The sequence below is a fragment of the Leptonychotes weddellii genome, chromosome 5, assembly GCF_054177405.1.
Source record: "Leptonychotes weddellii isolate Sample4059 chromosome 5, ASM5417740v2, whole genome shotgun sequence".
Lineage (NCBI taxonomy): Eukaryota > Metazoa > Chordata > Mammalia > Carnivora > Phocidae > Leptonychotes > Leptonychotes weddellii.
In genome coordinates, this window is record NC_138373.1 from 12884703 (window position 1) to 12902456 (window position 17754).

Below are 17754 nucleotides of genomic sequence, written 5' to 3' on the forward strand. Positions count from 1 at the left end.
GTACGTCTTCCCTTTGACATTCAGTGGCTTCTCTGAGATCCCTGGAAATAACAGGGAAGTAGTAGGAAGCCCGTTGATGTTTCCAAGGACAAACAGAGCTTTCCCTGAGGGAAGGGGTCTCGGGGGGCTTGTCAAGGGGTTTCTAAAAATTGTATCAACCAGGAAGGTTTCTCCAGCAAGCCACATTTCACAGAGAGCCAGGGCCCCCTGGTGCAGCCTTGGGCTCCCTCTCCAATACTTGGTTATTTCTGCCACCATCTCTTAGATGCTGTCTTGTTATCTTTAATCCTGGATCCACTGGGCTTCTGCTTCCCTTGGGTGATTGGGAGTATTTTCGGTTCAGTTCTCAACTTGCTGATCATGTCTGGGTCTTAGAATCTTACAAATTCTTACCTGGAGAAAGAAAATTTCCTTGGTGCAGAGATGTGCCTCCCCCCACCCCCTGCCTCCAGGAGTGGGCTAGATGTAAAAAGGTGCCAGCCCTCAGGAAGGGAAAAAGATGTGGTGTTTAAGAACGAAAAGGACCAAAGCAGAAAATAAAATGAGGATACGGAAGTAGCGTATCTAACACTTTCTGAGGACTGGCTAATTTATTCTGGGCAGCTCCTCAGCATAAAAATGCTTCCGAAGGCAGTCATCTACCTTTCTGTCCTGAGGGCTGGTGAAGGCCAAGAAAAATTGTGTGATTACGCAGAGGGAGAAATTTTTGGCCGAAGCCCTTCTCTGTGAAGGACACTCGGAAAACAAGGTTACAGGCAACAGGATTATCCCCCTGGAGAGCGGCTGCACCTTTGATCTGAAAGTCCTTCAAGGCAGTGGGAGGGGAGAGATAAGGAAGGAGGAAAGGCCTGGAGAACCTAACAGTTTGTACTTGGGGCCATGCAAGTCGGAATCCAGACCAAAGTCCGGTAAACAGAGTGGTGCTTGCAGCTCCTTCCATAGCTCTGAAATACATCACCATTTGAGCCCATAATTCAGCCTCTGTGTCTCCACGAGAGTCCTTTGATCTCCAGTTCTCACACTGTCATCAGCGGTGTGGCAGAGTACAAAAGTAATGACCTCGGAGCCAGACCCAAGTCTGAAACATGGTTATCCCACATCTTGGCTGTGTGACCTTGGGCAAGCGAATTTCCTCCAGCCTCAGTCAATTCCCTCATCTATAAAATGGGACCAATAAAACCTACCTCGTTGTGAAGATTAAGGATATATTGTTTGCGCCCAGTGAATGCCAATTCTCGTTTGTGAACCTTTTAAAAACTCCCCTTTGCTTCTCGAATACCGCCGGAGTGGGCTAGGCATGCACTGTGTGCTTTATATACGTCATCGTAAAATTACATAGTGGCCGTCCTGGTGAACTGGGTGTGTGACCGTCACTTGACAGGTGAGCGGTCTGAAGCTTGGAGAAGTGGGGTCCAAGTTCATTTGGCAAATGGTGGAGGTGGGGCTGGAGCTGGGTCTGATTCTAAGACCCAGGTTCAAAACCTCTGCACAAACTCTGTCTTCTCGATCTTTTGCTTAGCAACAGAAAGCTCAGCAATAGAAAGATCCAAAGAGAAGGCATTTCAAACACTTGATGTGGCTGACGGAGTACAACCCGTCAGGAATTAATGTGTTTGTTGATAATCATTTAAGGCCTGTCTTTGGCTAGCATGTATTTATTTGCACTGCGCTATAGTTTGGGGGTTTTATTTATTCTCCGTGTCTACGCTTTGCTTCCTCAACAAGGCTTACAGGTCAGCCTAGGATGAACTGTGAGCCCAGGTTAGGGCTTCTCTTAACCACCACTTAGGAGCGGCCCCGGGCAAGGGACCGAACTTCTCTGAGCCTCAGTTTCTCTCTCTGTAGAAGGAGCTAGTGATAACGTTCTGCTGGTGTCAAGAATTATCTCAAAGATGAATGAGCTAATAAAAAAAAAAAAAAGTGGAAGCTACGGCCAACTGTGAATTGCTAAAGAAATGCAAGACTTGATCCTATCCCCTCAGGGCTGGAGAAAAGTTCTGCTCATTTTTCTCCTGTTCCCAGCAGCCTCCAGCTTGGGAATGCACATCCAAGCACTGCTCCCAGACCTTTGCTGTGGTCCCTTCCCTCATTAACTCGTCCCGGGCAGCAGCGAGACTCACCCCCCTACAGCAGCACTTAGGATGTACCACCCATGCCTGCAACCTTTCTGCAAAGGCCTTCTTGCTGGGGATGTGCGTTCCATCCAGCTCCGAAGCTCAGCAGGGAGATCAACAGACCACCTCCGATCCCTTTCCCACCTCTGCTCCTTGAGCCACTAAGCCTCCCTGTCCAGCAACCTCTGCTTCTGGTCATCCCCACACGAGACTCTGCTTGCTGGCCAAGACTCAAGGCGCCCGTTCTCGCTGCTAGGGGTGCCCGCTGACCTCCCCTCTCATTTCTTCTGGGCCTACCCCAAACTTTACTTTCCTAGGAGGCTTCTCCTGAACATCTTGCTCTCAAAGAGCCTGATCCTTTAACATTTTTGTAATGGTCTAACTCTCAATATTTATTTATTCCTCATTGAGATGGCATTCCCATACCAGCACATTCACCCTTCACAGGTGACCAATTCAGCGGCATTTAGTACATTCGCGAGGCTGTGAAAGCATCACCACTACCTAATTCCAGAATGTTCTCATCACCCTAAAAGGAGACCCCACGCGCATTAGAAGTCATGCTCCATTCCTGCCTGGCAGTCACCAATCTACTTCCTGTCTCTGCGCAAATACCTAGTCCGGGCATTGCAAATACATTATACAACATGTAGCCTTTTGTGTCTTCTTCTTCCACTTAGCCAGGCCCATGCATGCTGTAGGGAGCATTCCTACTTTCTTTCTTTCTGTGCCACATTTTGTTTATCCATTCACCTGCTGATGGACGTTGGGGTTGTGTCCATTTTTTGGCTGTTAATGGGTAATGCTGCTAAAACACTCGTATCCACGTTTTGGCTCTCTTGGGGACAGATCTAGGAGTCAAATTTCCGGGTCAGATGGTAACTCTTTTTGAGGAACTTGCAACTGAACGTGAAAATGGCAAGAATGCATCATGCTGCTGGCAATCCTTCTCATGTCGGTCTTCCCGTCAGGCCTTGGGCTCCCTTTCTAGTCTCTTGGGTTGACAGAGTAGGAGCCCTGGAAGTACATGGGGATGAAATGTGAGTTGGGGGAGGCTGACACAGGAGGACATAGAAGTGAGGTCTCTAGTTTTCTTGAAAGCTTGTTAGCAAGTCTTCAGCACCTGCAGACTCCTGGCTGCTACGGCAGGACCTGGGTTTGTGAGCTCTAGCAACAGACTGTGCCTTTTGCTTTCTCATTTTCACAGAGATTCACACCGCTCCACTCGGCAAACAACAGGCAGTGACTCCTGGGTTTTCTCCTGGAGGCGGGAGTCCATACGGATTTTGCCACTGACCAGCTGGGTGGACCTTGGATATATGGGGTTCATAATCCCTCTGGCTTCAGTCTCTTAGAAATGAGGCTGCACGTCTGGAGGCATTGGCTCCCAAATGAGGCAAACCAGAATCATAACAATTCTGATTAATTGCCCCAACACAGACCTATGTAAGTGATATTTCTGGCAGGGAGCTTGGGGCTCAGGAATGTTTAAAAACAAAACAATATAAAACCCATCTTAGGTGGTTCTCACAAGGAGCGAGAACTACCAGGTCTGGGAGCTATTATTGCTCTGTGATCCTTCCAGGTCCAACATTTTATGATTTTATGAAACTGAATATTTCCAAAGCCTAAGGCGGAACTAATTAAGAGCCTCTGAAAGAGAATTTTCTATACATCAGTGAAATCAGGCATGCTCAGGTACCCCAGGTGAGACCCGAAGACAAGACGGACGAGGCTGGTATGCTTTATGATGCCCTTTAAGGGGAAGAGGGGCCACCTCTCCTTCTGGGGGTGGGAGCTGGTTGCTTCTGTACCACAAACTCATCTCGGGTTTCTAGCCATCAGACAGCTGTGTCTTGCTTTGAGGGTTCCACTGTGGACCAGGCGTTGTTTTAGCCTTTCCAACAGACCTTTCCTCTTCTTGGAACAAAATTCATCTTTTGGTTTGGGGATCTGTACCTCTCCACCTAATGGAACTCTCAATCCAGCGCTTCAGCTTTCCCACTGCAGCAAACCAGACCGGCCAAGTAGAGTGTGCCAAGCTCTTGGCTTGGTCCAGGGCAAGGCACATGGGCCAAGCACGATTGATGGGAGCCCCATCTTGGAATGGAGATGAGTCTTCAGGGAGACAATCCTGTTCCTTCGGGGAGAGAGAGCCTGCCCAAGAATGAAGCTGACAGAGAGGAAAGAAGGACAGAGAGGCTGGGAATAAGACAGTGCGAGACTGGGGGGGTGGGGAGGGGAGGATGTCGCTTGAGCTCTTTGGATCCAGGTCAGTCAAAGTTCATCCCTTTGACTTCTTGTATTATCTGAGCCAGTGTTTTTTTTAGTTTAAGGGGTTTCTGCTACTCGAAACCAAGAGTATTGACCAGTACCTTCAGTAAGTTCAATGTTGGCGATGATGACTCTAGGAATGAATGTGTCAAGAAGAATGTTCAAACCCTGCAAATTTGGTCCCTGTCCCATCCTTCAAAGATGTGGCATTCTAGCAGTGGGTGCTCATGACATCTCTAGGAAAAAAACAAAAGAAGAACAGACCTGGGGCTAGGAACCAGCTAATTTTGTTTTTGTTGTTGTTGTTTGTTTGTTTTGAGTGTTTACTACTGTGTTAAGCATCGTACAAAATATTCTCATGTGTTACCTCACTTAGTCCTCCTAACAACCACATGAGGTCATCATAGGGTTCCCATTTCACGGATGAAGAACATTAGGCTCTGAATATTTATTTAAGTGTCTCGGGCAAATGACTGAATACATGGTGCAGCAGGATTTTAAGCCAGGCTTGTCCAGACTGCAGAGCTGGAGTTCTTAACCAGCAGATGTATTTATCAAAAACAGCTCTCCAGCTCTCTGTCTGGTGTCTCAGATTCTCATCCCTCCTCACCGATGGCTCCAGAAAACTTTCCTCCAGGATTGCTGGGACGGATTCCCGAACAGAAGAAAAATCCCTTTCTTTCTGAAGCCCCAAATCTCTTTGCAAACTCTCTCCTGTCTCACTGCCTGCCATGGACCTCAGCTACACCTTAACCTGATACCTTTACCCAAGGAGAACAGGGTTTATTTAAGGAAAGCCATAGCACCGGGAAAAATGGGAACAGATGGTAGAGATGACATCTTATGCCCTTTTCATTTGGACGGGCCTGAAATACCCAATGTGCACGGCCAGGTGATGGGGCAAGGCTCCCCACCTGGGTGTGAACTTGACATCCTGAGAGGAATACTGCAACTTTCAGCAGGGATGGCTGAGCTGGAGACCTTGAATTTGGCTGCAAATTCTTTCTGACCTTCCAGTGAGTCCAGAAATTGTCGAATCTGGATGTGACTGTCATTGTCCAATCTTTGCCTTGGACAAATGAAGAAAAGAAGACCCAGGGAGTTTTTAAATAACTTCCTCAGGGTTGGGGCGCCCGGGTGGCTCAGTTGGTTGAGCGTCTGATGCTTGGTTTTGGCTCAGGTCATGATCTCGGGGTCATGAGATCGAGCCCCGCATTGGGCTTCGTACTCAGCAGGGAGTCTGCTTGAAAATTCCGTCCTTCTCCCTCTGCCCCTCCTCTCACTCTCTCTCTCTCAATCTATCTATTTTTCTCGCTCTCAAATAAGTAAATAAATCTTAAAAAAATTAATAACTTATCCAGGAGCACATATCTAGTCTACACAGGGCTGGAAACATGACCCGCACATCCATGCGGCGACCTGGCCAGTGTCACCTCCTTGGACATTTCTTTCTCTTGTCCATCATCCCATCACTGAACGGTGCAGGGCTGTTCTGCCGTGCCTTTCATAGAAACTATCCCCCCGTTGATGATTTTGCTTTACTTCCTTCTGTCGTGCGTGTTGTCAGAATGTCTAGAAAAATCTGACAGCTGGTATTCCATTTAGGGACAACATTTGGGGGATGTGTCTTGAAAGGGCTCGCACACAGTCTTCCTGCACTTCTACTCAACTTCCAAATGTAATATGATCTCACTGGCGATGAAATAGGAAAATGAGTAATGACGGAGAGCCATTCTGTAAGGAGTCTGAAATGCCTACGTCTGGCTGAAGGACCCAGAAGAACAAATGAAGAGGCCAGGGCAGGGCTGTGTCAGAGAGCCCCGGGTTCAAATCCCTACCCGTGATTTGACTTTGGGCAAAGGACACCACTCTGCTGAGCCTCACTTTCCTCATCTGGACCAGTGGGGCCGCAGAACTAATCTTGCAGGTTAGTTGCACATGTTAACAAATGACCAGCACCTGGCCGGCATGCTGGGCAGTTTCCTCCTGTCCCTTTACCTCCTGGACTGTATCAATTTGAATTAAGCAGTAAACATATTGGAGGAAGTAAATCAAACTTAATATATAGTAGAATTTGTTATGCGAACCTTTAATAAGGAGCCGGTGACAGGCAAATAGATGATTCAACCACAAGACCACTCAGTTTCACATATGTCAGCAACTGGAACCAAATAATGAAATACGAATGTGTCTCTCAGTGTCTGTGAGCTTATGTTCCCCAAAAGCTAAATGTCTGGTGATTATAAGGGGTGAAACAGAAGCAAAACATCTTAAAACTCTTACGTAGCACAGATAGTGAATGCGCATTGTGGGGAGTCACATACTCTTGTATCTAACCCATTTGGGTAGATGCTGACCTATTTATTTTTCCAAATGGTTAGAACACAAATAGTGAAAACTGACACCTCAGAACACTGAGCATAATTTATCTGAATAAGGGAATTCGAAAAGATCAGGGGGGTTGGGAGGGCCTGAAAGTCATACTGAGTATTCTCATGGGATCCGGGCCCTATCGGATTCGGGCTCGCGGGTTATGCCAGAGAGGCCCTGACTTCAGTGCTGTTCAATGACCTCATGCCCAGAGCACCCAGCACGGTAGGTGACAGCTGGTCAGGTGCCTGACTCAATCCGAGTAACTTCTCATCCAGAAGCCAGGTGTGAATAAAGGTAAGGTCTCCTTCAGAGCCCTTGAATTAGATTCTTCTAGTCTCTTCCCTGCCTTAATAAGGGTTTCTGTAAATGACTTCTTTTGGTGCTCCAGGAAAATGGGTTCTACACGTGACATGAACCCCCATCTCAGAGTTTCCTGAAGAAGTCAGGAAACCTTTCCTTCTATGTAGCTTGGAGTCTCATCCTGTTGCCTCTTGTCCTTCACCTGGGAGAAGATGGAAAAATTCCTGCTTCTTTATGCTCCAGAGCCCTGTCTTCCGTAAAGATAAGGCAGATTAGAATGTGTCAGGGGCTGGTGTGTGTGTGTGTGTGTGTGCACACGTGTTCGTGCATATATCTGTGGTCTGTGTTGGCCTAAAACTTAAACGAATAAAGACAACATCAAGCCAAAAGGAAAACTAAAAGGAGAAAAAGAAATCCAGAAACCTCTCCCATCACGGGGGCCACAACCCCCTGGGCTCCTGGCCTATTTCTCCTTTACGTTTCCATTCATATGGAAAGAAGGATGTTTGTGTCCTCATTCAGCGGACAGAAACGGAACACCTCTGTACAAGTCTCAGACCCAAGATCTATAAAAGTGAAGAGTATAATCACTGACGTAAAACGATGCTGGTGGCACGTGGAAGGTCTCCTGTTAATGTCTAACTGGCTCTGCGTCACACGGATTGTGCAAATCCACATTTCCAAAGCTATGTCACACTCCAGAATCCCAGTCTTGACCCTAACCTTGCTGTGCTCTGAGCTATTTGATTAAACTCTCCCTCTGCCACACAATATCAGTTTCTTTCTTTCTTTTTTTTTCTTTTAAGATTTTATTTATTTATTTGACAGGGAGAGAGAGCATAAGCAGGGGGAGCAGCAGAGGGAGAGGGAGATGCAGACCCTCTGCTGAGCAGGGAGCCCGATGCAGGACTCGATCCCAGCACCCTGGGATCATGACCTGAGCCGAAGGCAGAAGCTTAACCAACGGAGCCACCCAGGTGCCCCAACACAACATCAGTTTCATTGACCACCTCCTCCTTCCTTGCTCAGAGATAGACAGATGTGCCCTTTCATCTTTTAAGGCAAAGACCTACACTTCTAGGTTTTTTTCTTTCTCATTGATGCCTTCCTCTGACATAAGGGGGGCAAGACTCCCAATCCCCATGGATTCCCCGGCTTTGGGTACACACTTGCTGCAGCAAAGTTTTTTGTTTTGTTTGTTTGTTTCTTGCTGCAGCAAAGTTTTAACAAGAGAAGGAGGGAGGAGCTCCCTGGGCGGGAAGGTCAAGGTCAGCCACTGCGTCTCAAATGCATTCTTCTAGGGCACAGGGGCCTCAATGCCTGTGTGGCATCTCTTCCTAGACAACCCTGCCCAAAAATACAATCAGGGAAGCCCCTTCTCGAACAAGGAGAGGGCTGTGGGCATTAAATATATCCACCAGTGACTCTGATCCTATCCGAGATTGGAAAAATCTTAAACCTGAACACAAAGCAATGAGCTTGCATCTGGGGCCAAACAGCGCTGACATAATATTTAAAATACAAAACACACCAAAAAAAAACCAACTCTCTGATGTGAAAACAAGCAAGTGGATTATGTAATCAAGGTTGCAGAGGTCATTCAAAAAAGCAATCTACTAATTATAAAGCAATGTTTCTTTTCTTAAATAAGACCACAAAGTTTAAGGCATTTAGTACAGTGACTGGAACTTATCAATTACCCCCGTCCCCCAAATGGTAGCTGTTGCCAATGTTATAAGTCTGAATCAATGAAAGCAGACTCTGTAAGACTTCTATTTGGAAAAATCCCTTTCTCAGTCACTTACTTTATTAATGTATGAGCTCTTGAATAATAAAAAGACATTGCTTAGAGTTCAGATTACTTCCTCGTGCACAGTCTGACCTTTCCCAAATTATTAAGACTTGTGACATTTCTCTGAACAAAACAGTGATCCACAGACGAAGGCTCCTGTGGAAAATAAAATGCCCAGAAATACTCTTCCCACCCATCTCAAGAGTGTTTGCTGACAGTGGGGGGCTGGAGCCCCCGGGTGCTTCCATTGTTTGAACAGGGAGGAACAAGACGGATGGGGGAGACCAAGGAAAACTTATCCAAGATCCAAGTTTTCTCCCATCTCTGCTTCCCTCCCTCCACTGACCCTCCCAGTGTCCCCCCCCCCACCCCGACCCCGCCCCCACCCTGCTGCAAATGGCCTTGGCTGTGACCATCCCACTCTGGGTGTGCAACTCCAAATATGGCCACTGATGCTACAGCCCAGGGGTCACACTGAGGCTAAGCAAGGCAGCCTCTGTACAACCACCGGGTTACGTTTGCCATTCCAGCATTTTTGAAAAATTTAAATTTGAATGTGTTTAGAAGGGGCATCGCTCTCAGGTTTACGCCCGTTCCCACCCACTACTCCCTATTTCCCAGGCTTGAGTTAATTTCATTTATTGCCTCGGAGTATGAGCATCTCTTCCTGTTTCCTCTTGCCATGGCCTTTAATCCTGCACACGATGCAGCCCAGACAGGACCCATGGGCGTGTAGGTCTGAATGAGCCACTGTGGCCACCTGGACTAACCCCGCCCCGAGTAGACTCCCTGCCACAGTGCTCTGTCGGCTTGAAAGAGGCAGCTCCAAGACCAGGCAGCCGAATCTATTCTGGTGGCCACATGACAGCTTACCCACTGTGTACATTGATTTCTTTAAGTGTTCATAAAAAAAGAATGGAAAATAATAGTTTGACCTCTTTAAGAAATCTCAGCATTGAACAAGTGAAAAATTGCTGGTAGCCTGATATCCTGTTATAATGTAATTAAAAAATTTTTTTTCCGATGCATCAGCGTTGTTACAGTAGTTCTGATTTTCAAAGTTGGAAAGAGGGATTCGATTATTTAGCTTACCTGGAACTTTCTACTAATTAGGGGATCAGGTAGGTGGGGTTTTTTTTTCTTAAGTTTTCCTTCATGAGCCCCCCAAAATGGCCTCTCATGGGTCTATATTTTGGCCCCAGGAAAACCTTATTTCTTCTGAAACTCCATGGTTATGTTCACGAGAGTCCTTTCATGAAGGGGGCTCTTTCTGAGCAGCGCCCTCAGGGAGCAGAGCACAGAGGTAAACCATTCCTCAGGGTCCTGAGAGGTAGGTGTAATTATCCTGATGTTTCTAGGCAAGGATGCACCCTCAGGGAAGGCACACCTGGTGTCCAAGGTCACACAGTTAACCACTGGACTGGATCCAAGTTTGCCACCAGCCCAAACAGGCCGAGGGTACCACTCCACGTGGCCCCCAGTAAGGAAAGGCAAACACCACAAAGCTGCACATCTAATCACGGACCTCAGAGGATCACTGGAGGAAAGACAGGGTCACTAGAGGTCCTGCAAAAATGCAGAGTTTGGGGAAAAAAACAGAAAGGAAATAAATAACCTGCTGCATCTTTGCAGTGAGGATCTTGTAACCTGGGTCCTGGATTCTTGGCTTCAGTACAAGGCACTCCAGCCCCAACTGTAAACACATTTTCCATCGACAGAGGATGTGGAGGCATGCGCTGAGCCCAGAGCAGGAAAGCAGAAGCAGGGGTACCTACCTCCTTCAAACTCTGTTTGGCAGTTCTCCGACGTCTCCTGCAGGCTCTCCTCCTCATTGATGATGATGTTCTCAATGTCCTTCATCGTTAAATGGTCCCGGAAGGCATGGTAGAGGATATGCTTCAACTCCTCCAAAGTTATCCTCTGCATGTCGAACTGTGAAGAGAAAGAGGAGTGAGATGGTCTCAGGCACAGGGGGCTGAGAAGCCAGCTTGGGGCATGACCCATGGCCCTAACGCCCCAAAGCTCCTCTCTAGGAGCTTCTCCCAGCTTTGCTGGGTAGCAGCTGAGCAGTTTGTCTGTCACGTTCAGCTCCAAGCATACTCGAGAACTTGCAGGGGACTTAGTGGGAATACAGCGAGTGCAACATATCCCCCTCAACTGAGAGTCCTGGAGAAAAAGATGCCAGCTGCTAGTTTGGCTTCCTACTCACCCAGCCATCTGCTGTCACCTCCTCACACCCTGCACACCTCACGGACTTTGGAGTTGTGTCGCACTTCAGACAATGCACATGTCTCTAAAGATGATACAGCTCCCAAGGAGCCAGCCATTCCCATCTTGCTTTAAATATGTACCTTGTTTGGGGCGCCTGGGTGGCTCAGTCGGTTGAGCGTGTGACTCTTGGTTTCGGCTCAGCTCATGATTTCGGGGTCGTGAGATCAAGCCCCGCATTGGGCTCAGTGCTCAGTACAGGGTCTGCTTCCCCTCTCCCTCTGCCCCTCCTCCCCCACTCTCTGTAAAATAAATAGATAAATCTTAAAAATAAAGGTGTACCTTGTTCTAACAAGATAAAATACAAGTTCAAAGCCATGTTTATGAGGAAGAGAAGCTAAAGGACAAGTGTAGCTTCCCCAGGTATGTTCCTCCTGTCCTAGGGAAAGGATTATACTCTCCCACTCCCTTTCTATCAGGTTTGGTCCTATCACTTCCTTGGCCAATGAAATGTGAGTAGAAGTCACATATGCCACATCCAATGAAAAGCTTTAAGAGCCATTCTGTGGTTCGATCATGTGCTCTTTCCCCTCCGCCATGAGAACAGCATGTCCCACGTGGGGGCTATTCCTTCTGTCTGGGCCCCAGAGCAAGGATAAAGTGGAGAAGACCTGCAGATACCCCATAAAGGAAAAATAATGTGGGTAAGAAATGCCCTCTGTTGTGATCAGCCATAAAGGTTCTGGGCTTGTTTGCTAAGTTGGTTTAAGTCAATAACACAAAAATTAATACACGGAAGTAAGAGGCTACCCTAACAAACTTTCTAAAATAGGATGTTCCAGGGCCAAATGGTGGGAAATGAGAAAAATGTTATTGGAGGCTGGAAAGATAAAGACCGATGTATGTTGTGCAGAAGCACAACTTTTGGTAAGTCATTGCCTGTGAGGACTTGAAGAACATATATATGACGAATGAGTCTGTGGCTTTAGGTAAGAAGTTTGGGGAACAGCATGGTTGCAACTGGTTGTATCTACAGGGTCCCACAAGAGGTGAGCTCAGAGTGAAAGAAATTATACAGAAAAAGACAAATACTGTATGATTTCACTTATATATGGAATCGAAAACCAACCAATGGAAAAAAAAAAAATTCCTGAACTCATAGATACAGGGAACAGACTGCTGGTTTCCAGATTTGGGGGTGGCCGGTGGGTGAAATGGATGAAGGGGGTCAGAAGGTACACACTTTCAGTTATGAAATAAATAAGTCATGGGGATCGAGTGTACAGCATGGTGACTATAGTTAATAACACTATTGCATATTTGAAACCAAAAGAGTAGGTTTCTCATTAAAAGTTCTCATTACAAGGAAAACAGTGTGTCATTATGTGTGGGGATGGATGTTAATTCAGTTTATTGTGATGATCATTTTGCAATATATATAAATATTGAATCATTATCTTATACATATGAAGCTAATGTAATGTTATATGTGAATTTTATCTTAATTTTTTTAAAAAGAGGGAAAAAAAGATATATGTTCAGGAAAGAATTGGTTGGTTTGCAAGCCAGGAATAGAGACAACTCAGAAATTCCTGGTCTTACAGAATGGGAAGAAGCAATTGTTTTTCGTTTTCAACTAGGAAGAGATAAAATTGAGAAATGCTATAAATAACAAAACAAATCTAAGCATTCCTTATTAAAACCTCTGAATATGTTAAGTGACTCTCCGAGGAAGCTGGTTATTAAGTTTAGAGAGAGTTATGTCTGAAAATAATTGTGGATGTGGCTATTAGCAGAAAACAACTGAAATCAAATAGATAAAAAAAAAAATGACTATGGTTTTGAGAGAGCTGTACTGGGCAAGAGCCAACGGCCTGGAATAAAAGACTCTATGACTGCTCAAAACTTAAAATGATCTTTGGGCTCCCAACCTTTTATGGGCACAAGCCATTAGGAGAATAAGCTACAGAGGCCCCAAGCAAGGCATATTCTCTAATGCCCTCATCAGATGAGTACTAGTTGACTAGTGCAAAGGGATGGATCTCCCAGATGGCAAAGCTGGGAACCATGCTTGAAATCATGCAGTGAACTCAAGAGCAGTTTCCAGGAAGCAGAACTAGGGTCTAATCAAGGAATATTCCTCACTCCAAGGTCTGTTCAAAAAGAGTTTAGAATTGCTCCAAGTACCCTTTGATTGCAATGTGTCTTCCTTTTTTTTTTTCTTTCTGGATAGGATTGTTTGGGGTGGTTAGCCTGGGTCTTTTCTGCCTTTATATGTTGAGTGTGGTGGGGGGATGGTGGGATTTTTTTTTTCTTTTTAGTTATATAGTCTCCAATCAGGAGGAGCCATACCCAGATTCAATGTATATCATGAGATTCTAGATCTTGAGTCTTATATGTTATAATTGGATGGGACTTTTGGGTGTTTCCCTTGGGGAGGGAGGAGTATACTTTGTGGCTGAAGGGAAGAAAATGAATATTGTTTTGCAAAGGTATGGGCTGTAATAGGTTTTATTATGTCCAACTATTTCTTTCCCCAACATGTGAGAGGATTCTATTTCCCTGCCCACTGATGTCAGGCTTTGGCCAATTAAATGCCAGTGAAAGTCATATATGAAAGTGATGGATGTCCAAAGACAAGTTTCAAAGCCATCTTGTGTTCTGCCATTTCTTTTTCCCTTCTATCACAAAAACACCTACACCAAATAGGGGCTGCTCCTTCATTCTGGTTCCTGGAATAAATACAATGTGGGGCTAACTCATAAAGGGCTTTGACTTAAGAGAAATAAACCCTTATGTTGGCCACGAAGACTTTGGGATTTCTGCAGTATAACTCAGCCAAGAACGAATACAGAATAATATTTTATGTTAGTCTGGATCGCAGTGAAAGAAAGTTCTAGACATTTTTCTTTCTCTGCTTTCTTTGTAAGCAAACCTTACCTTGCTTTAAATATGCCCTTATTCTAACAAATGAAACAAGGTCACTGAAATTTGCTGGAAATCTAAATGACTCAAGTTCAAAGCCATTTATATAAGAACAAGTGAAATGGGTGTGTAAAGTGGATTTGTTTTCTGCATCATAGTTTATTGACTATAGAGTGAATTATGAGACACACTTAGGGTTGACCTGCAGTCTTATTGCCCCTTAGATTTGATAGGGGAACATGTGGTTGTTAGCCTGGGTTCTGGGAAAAGGCTGGCAAAATGCAGGGTGAGGGTGATGGATGTCACAGACGAGAAAATTCGGACACCCTTCCACCCAGTGTGCCATAAGCAGAGACAAAGATTAGCATGTAACCACATGCATTAGTACCACAGTTTTAAATTTCTCTCAGTACTTCTGATATCCCATTTTGTATTTATAATCGTACTTGTTTTTCTTTCTTCTAGCTTTGGTTTTTTTGTTTTATTCTGTTTGTAGGGATCATGGTTAAAGAATGCAGCCTGTACATCTGTTAGTTTCTAGAAACAGAAGGAGTTTTCCATTATGATATCTCTGCAGAGTCAACTACACAAACATATTTATCTTCATTAATTATATTATGTAGCCTTACATTTATAATCTGCTGTTTCCTATAACCTTATTTTCTGGGGACTACTTGATTTGTCAAAGACCATGGGTAACATATTAAAATCTATGAAGAGAACTGTATCTTACAGTCCTAATATTTCTTAAATGAGGCTATTCCTTAGTGCAAAATTTCTTAATTCAATAAAGAGTTACTGGGGCTGACTCCACCAGACACTGACGGAGATGCAAAGGTGAGCAAGACATGAATCTTGCTCTCCAAAGACAAGCCAATAAGTGATGTTAATTCAGTGTGTTATGAGCCATGATAGGGGAAGCACAGGATGGCTTGAGAACCCCTGGGGAAGGCAGCAGGTTCTAGAGGGCTTCCTGGAGGACAGGCATGCAAGCTGAGACCTAGAGGAAAGAGATTTGCCAGGTAAGTGGGATGGGAGGAGGGTGAGGGGAAGGGAGGGGAGAAGGACATGATGGCCGCAACTCATGGCTATACCAAGATCTAGGGTGTGAAAGCTGACATGTTCCGTGAATGGCTATAGGTTGGGTTCTTCTGAGAACTGGGAGCAGTAGAACGTGGTGGGGGGTGAGGGGAGGGCCGTGGGGAGGGTGCTAATCAGTAAAAGCATACATTCTGTGACAAAAAGTACATTCACATTGTTGTGTAACCGTTACCACCATCCATCTCCAGAACTTTTTTGATCTTCCTAAACTGAAACTCCACACCCATTCAACACTCTTCTCCCCATCCCCCTCTCTGCTCCCCCAGCCCCTGGCAACCACCATTCTACTTCCTGTAGACAGTCTAACATGAATCTGATACATCATATAAGTGACATCATACAGTGTCTCTCCTTTTGTGACTGGCTAATTTCACTTAGGTTCATCTGTGTTGCCTCCACCTTGTGCTACTGTGAATAATGCTGCTACGAACCTCGGGGTGCAAATACCTGATCGTGTCCCTGCTCTCAGCTTTCTTGGGTATATACCACCCAGAAGTGGAGTTGCTGAGTCATATGGTAATTCTAGATTTAATTTTTTGAGGAATGGAGCTTTGCTTTATCTTTTAGGTAGAATGGGGTGCCCCTAAAGGATTTTCATTGGAGAAATTGCTTCATTGAGTTTGAGTTTGAGAAAAATTATCCTTGGTGTATAAGGGGCAAGATAACCAGATAGGAGGCTATTGAAGCAACAGGTTTAGAAACCTTGGTGGTGTTGACCTAACGTTCTAGGTCCAGGAAGAAGCTACTCCCGCCTGAGATGCCGTATCAGCAAACCAGAACTTAGATAAATTTTGCGTCCTTGTAAATGTTCCTCTTGAGAAGTGCAGTGCATCCAGTCAGTCAGTTCCCCAACACCAAGCCAATGCTGGGCCTTCTCACCCCAAACAGGGCTAACTGTGTGTGTCCCCAGCCAATCAGATATTTCCAATTTTTCTCTTCCTTGTTCGTTATGCATTAACCTATAAAAGCTTCCTGTCTTCCGCCCCATTTTGCATTCTCCGAATGCAAACTGTCTGCTTCATGAAGTGTGAAAGTTTGCTTTCATCACCTAAATTGTCTTCTTCAATCATTTTTTAACAGTGGGCTACGGTGACAGAGAGAATGAAGAACCATGTAAGAGAGCCACGTAAGAGCGTGATTGGCAAGACTTAATGATTCATTGTGTGCAGAGCTTGAAGGAGAATGAGCCAATCAGGATGACGCCCATGCTTTCTGTTCAGCTGGATGGGAACAGAGAAAGAACAGGCCAGAGAGAAAGGTGACCAGGTGAATTCTGGATGTGTGCACTGGAGGTTCCTGAGGGACAGCCCAACAGAAAACCCAGGGGGATGTCTAGATATGGGCTAATGATATGGCTTTGGAAGTCATTTGCATACAGGTGATAATAAAAGTCATCAGAAAGGAAGAGGGTATGGAGTATGAGAAAGCCCAGGAAAGGCATTGGGAGGACATCAAGATAAACAGGTTACAACCTCCATTACAGAATGGGTGTATGTGATACTGTGATTTATAATAAATGCATATTTTGGTCTTCCATTTATTGTTCCTGGCTCACAGCTCCCAAAACTCTTGGAATTGGTAAGAGCAATGGGAGCATCTTTTGTTACGATATTTCGTCTCTTGTCCTCAGTTCCTGCAATCACTTCCGAGCCACAAATGGGTGTCTTGTTATTCACAAGCCCCTTTCAACCCCAACTGAGTTTATGTTACTGAGGCAACTTTTGGAAATCCCTGTAAGATGAAGAGCTGGTTGCCAGGGGAACCAATCATGTATAGAGGGTTGTAAATTTCAGTCCCACCCCCTGATTTCCAGGGAGGAGTGAGGGACTGGAGGTTGACTCAGTCAGCAATGGCCAAAGGACCAACTGTTCCTATGTTATGAAGCCTCCATAAAAACCCAAAGGGAGGGGATTTAGAGAGCTTCTAGGTTAGTGAGCCAGGACACTTCCATGTGCCCCAAACTCCATGAGGACAGAAGCTCCTTTGTTTGCCATCTCACCCTATGTATCTCTTTATCTGGCCATTCATTTGTATCCTTTAATAACCTTTGCAATAAACCAGTTATCTAGTGAGTAAACTGGTTTCCTGAGTTGTGTGAGCCACTCTAGCAAATTAATGGAACCCAAAGGAGGGTGTCCCAGGAACCTCTGACTTATAGGCAGCCAGTCAGAAGTATGGGTAACAATCTGGACTTGCAGTTGGCAAGTGAAGTGGAGGACAGTCTTGTGGGTTGAGCCCTCAACTTCTGGAATCTGATGTCATTTCCACATAGATAAGGTCAGAATTGAGTTGAACTGTAGGACACCCAGCTGATGTTGGAGAATTGCTTGGTAGTGTGGGGGAAAAAACCCACACATGGGAATTGGGTACAGGACTGTAGTATACCGTCTATCAATATACACTATCAGTCATTAAAAAAATATTCAAGTGCCACAGAGAAAGACATGTATCATATGATCTCACTGATATGAGGAATTCTTAATCGCAGGAAACAAACTGAGGGTTGCTGGAGTGGTGAGGGGTGGGAGGGATGGGGTGACTGGGTGATAGACACTGGGGAGGGTATGTGCTCTGGTAAGCGCTGTGAATTGTGCAAGACTGTTGAATCTCAGATCTGTACCTCTGAAACAAATAATGCAAGATATGTTAAGAAAAAAAAAAGAAGAA

The 17754-nt window shown here is 45.3% G+C and overlaps 1 protein-coding gene across 2 annotated transcripts in view; it reads right to left on the reverse strand.

Moving 5' to 3' along the window:
• The window catches only part of CALN1 (calneuron 1), a 383725-nt gene that overhangs the window by 9487 nt on the left and 356484 nt on the right, over positions 1 to 17754 (reverse strand). For both annotated transcript variants that reach the window (XM_081819640.1, XM_081819639.1), the window contains one exon: positions 10629 to 10785. In XM_081819640.1, coding sequence (XP_081675766.1) covers positions 10629 to 10785 — 157 coding nt within the window. The remainder of the gene's footprint in view (positions 1 to 10628; positions 10786 to 17754) is intronic.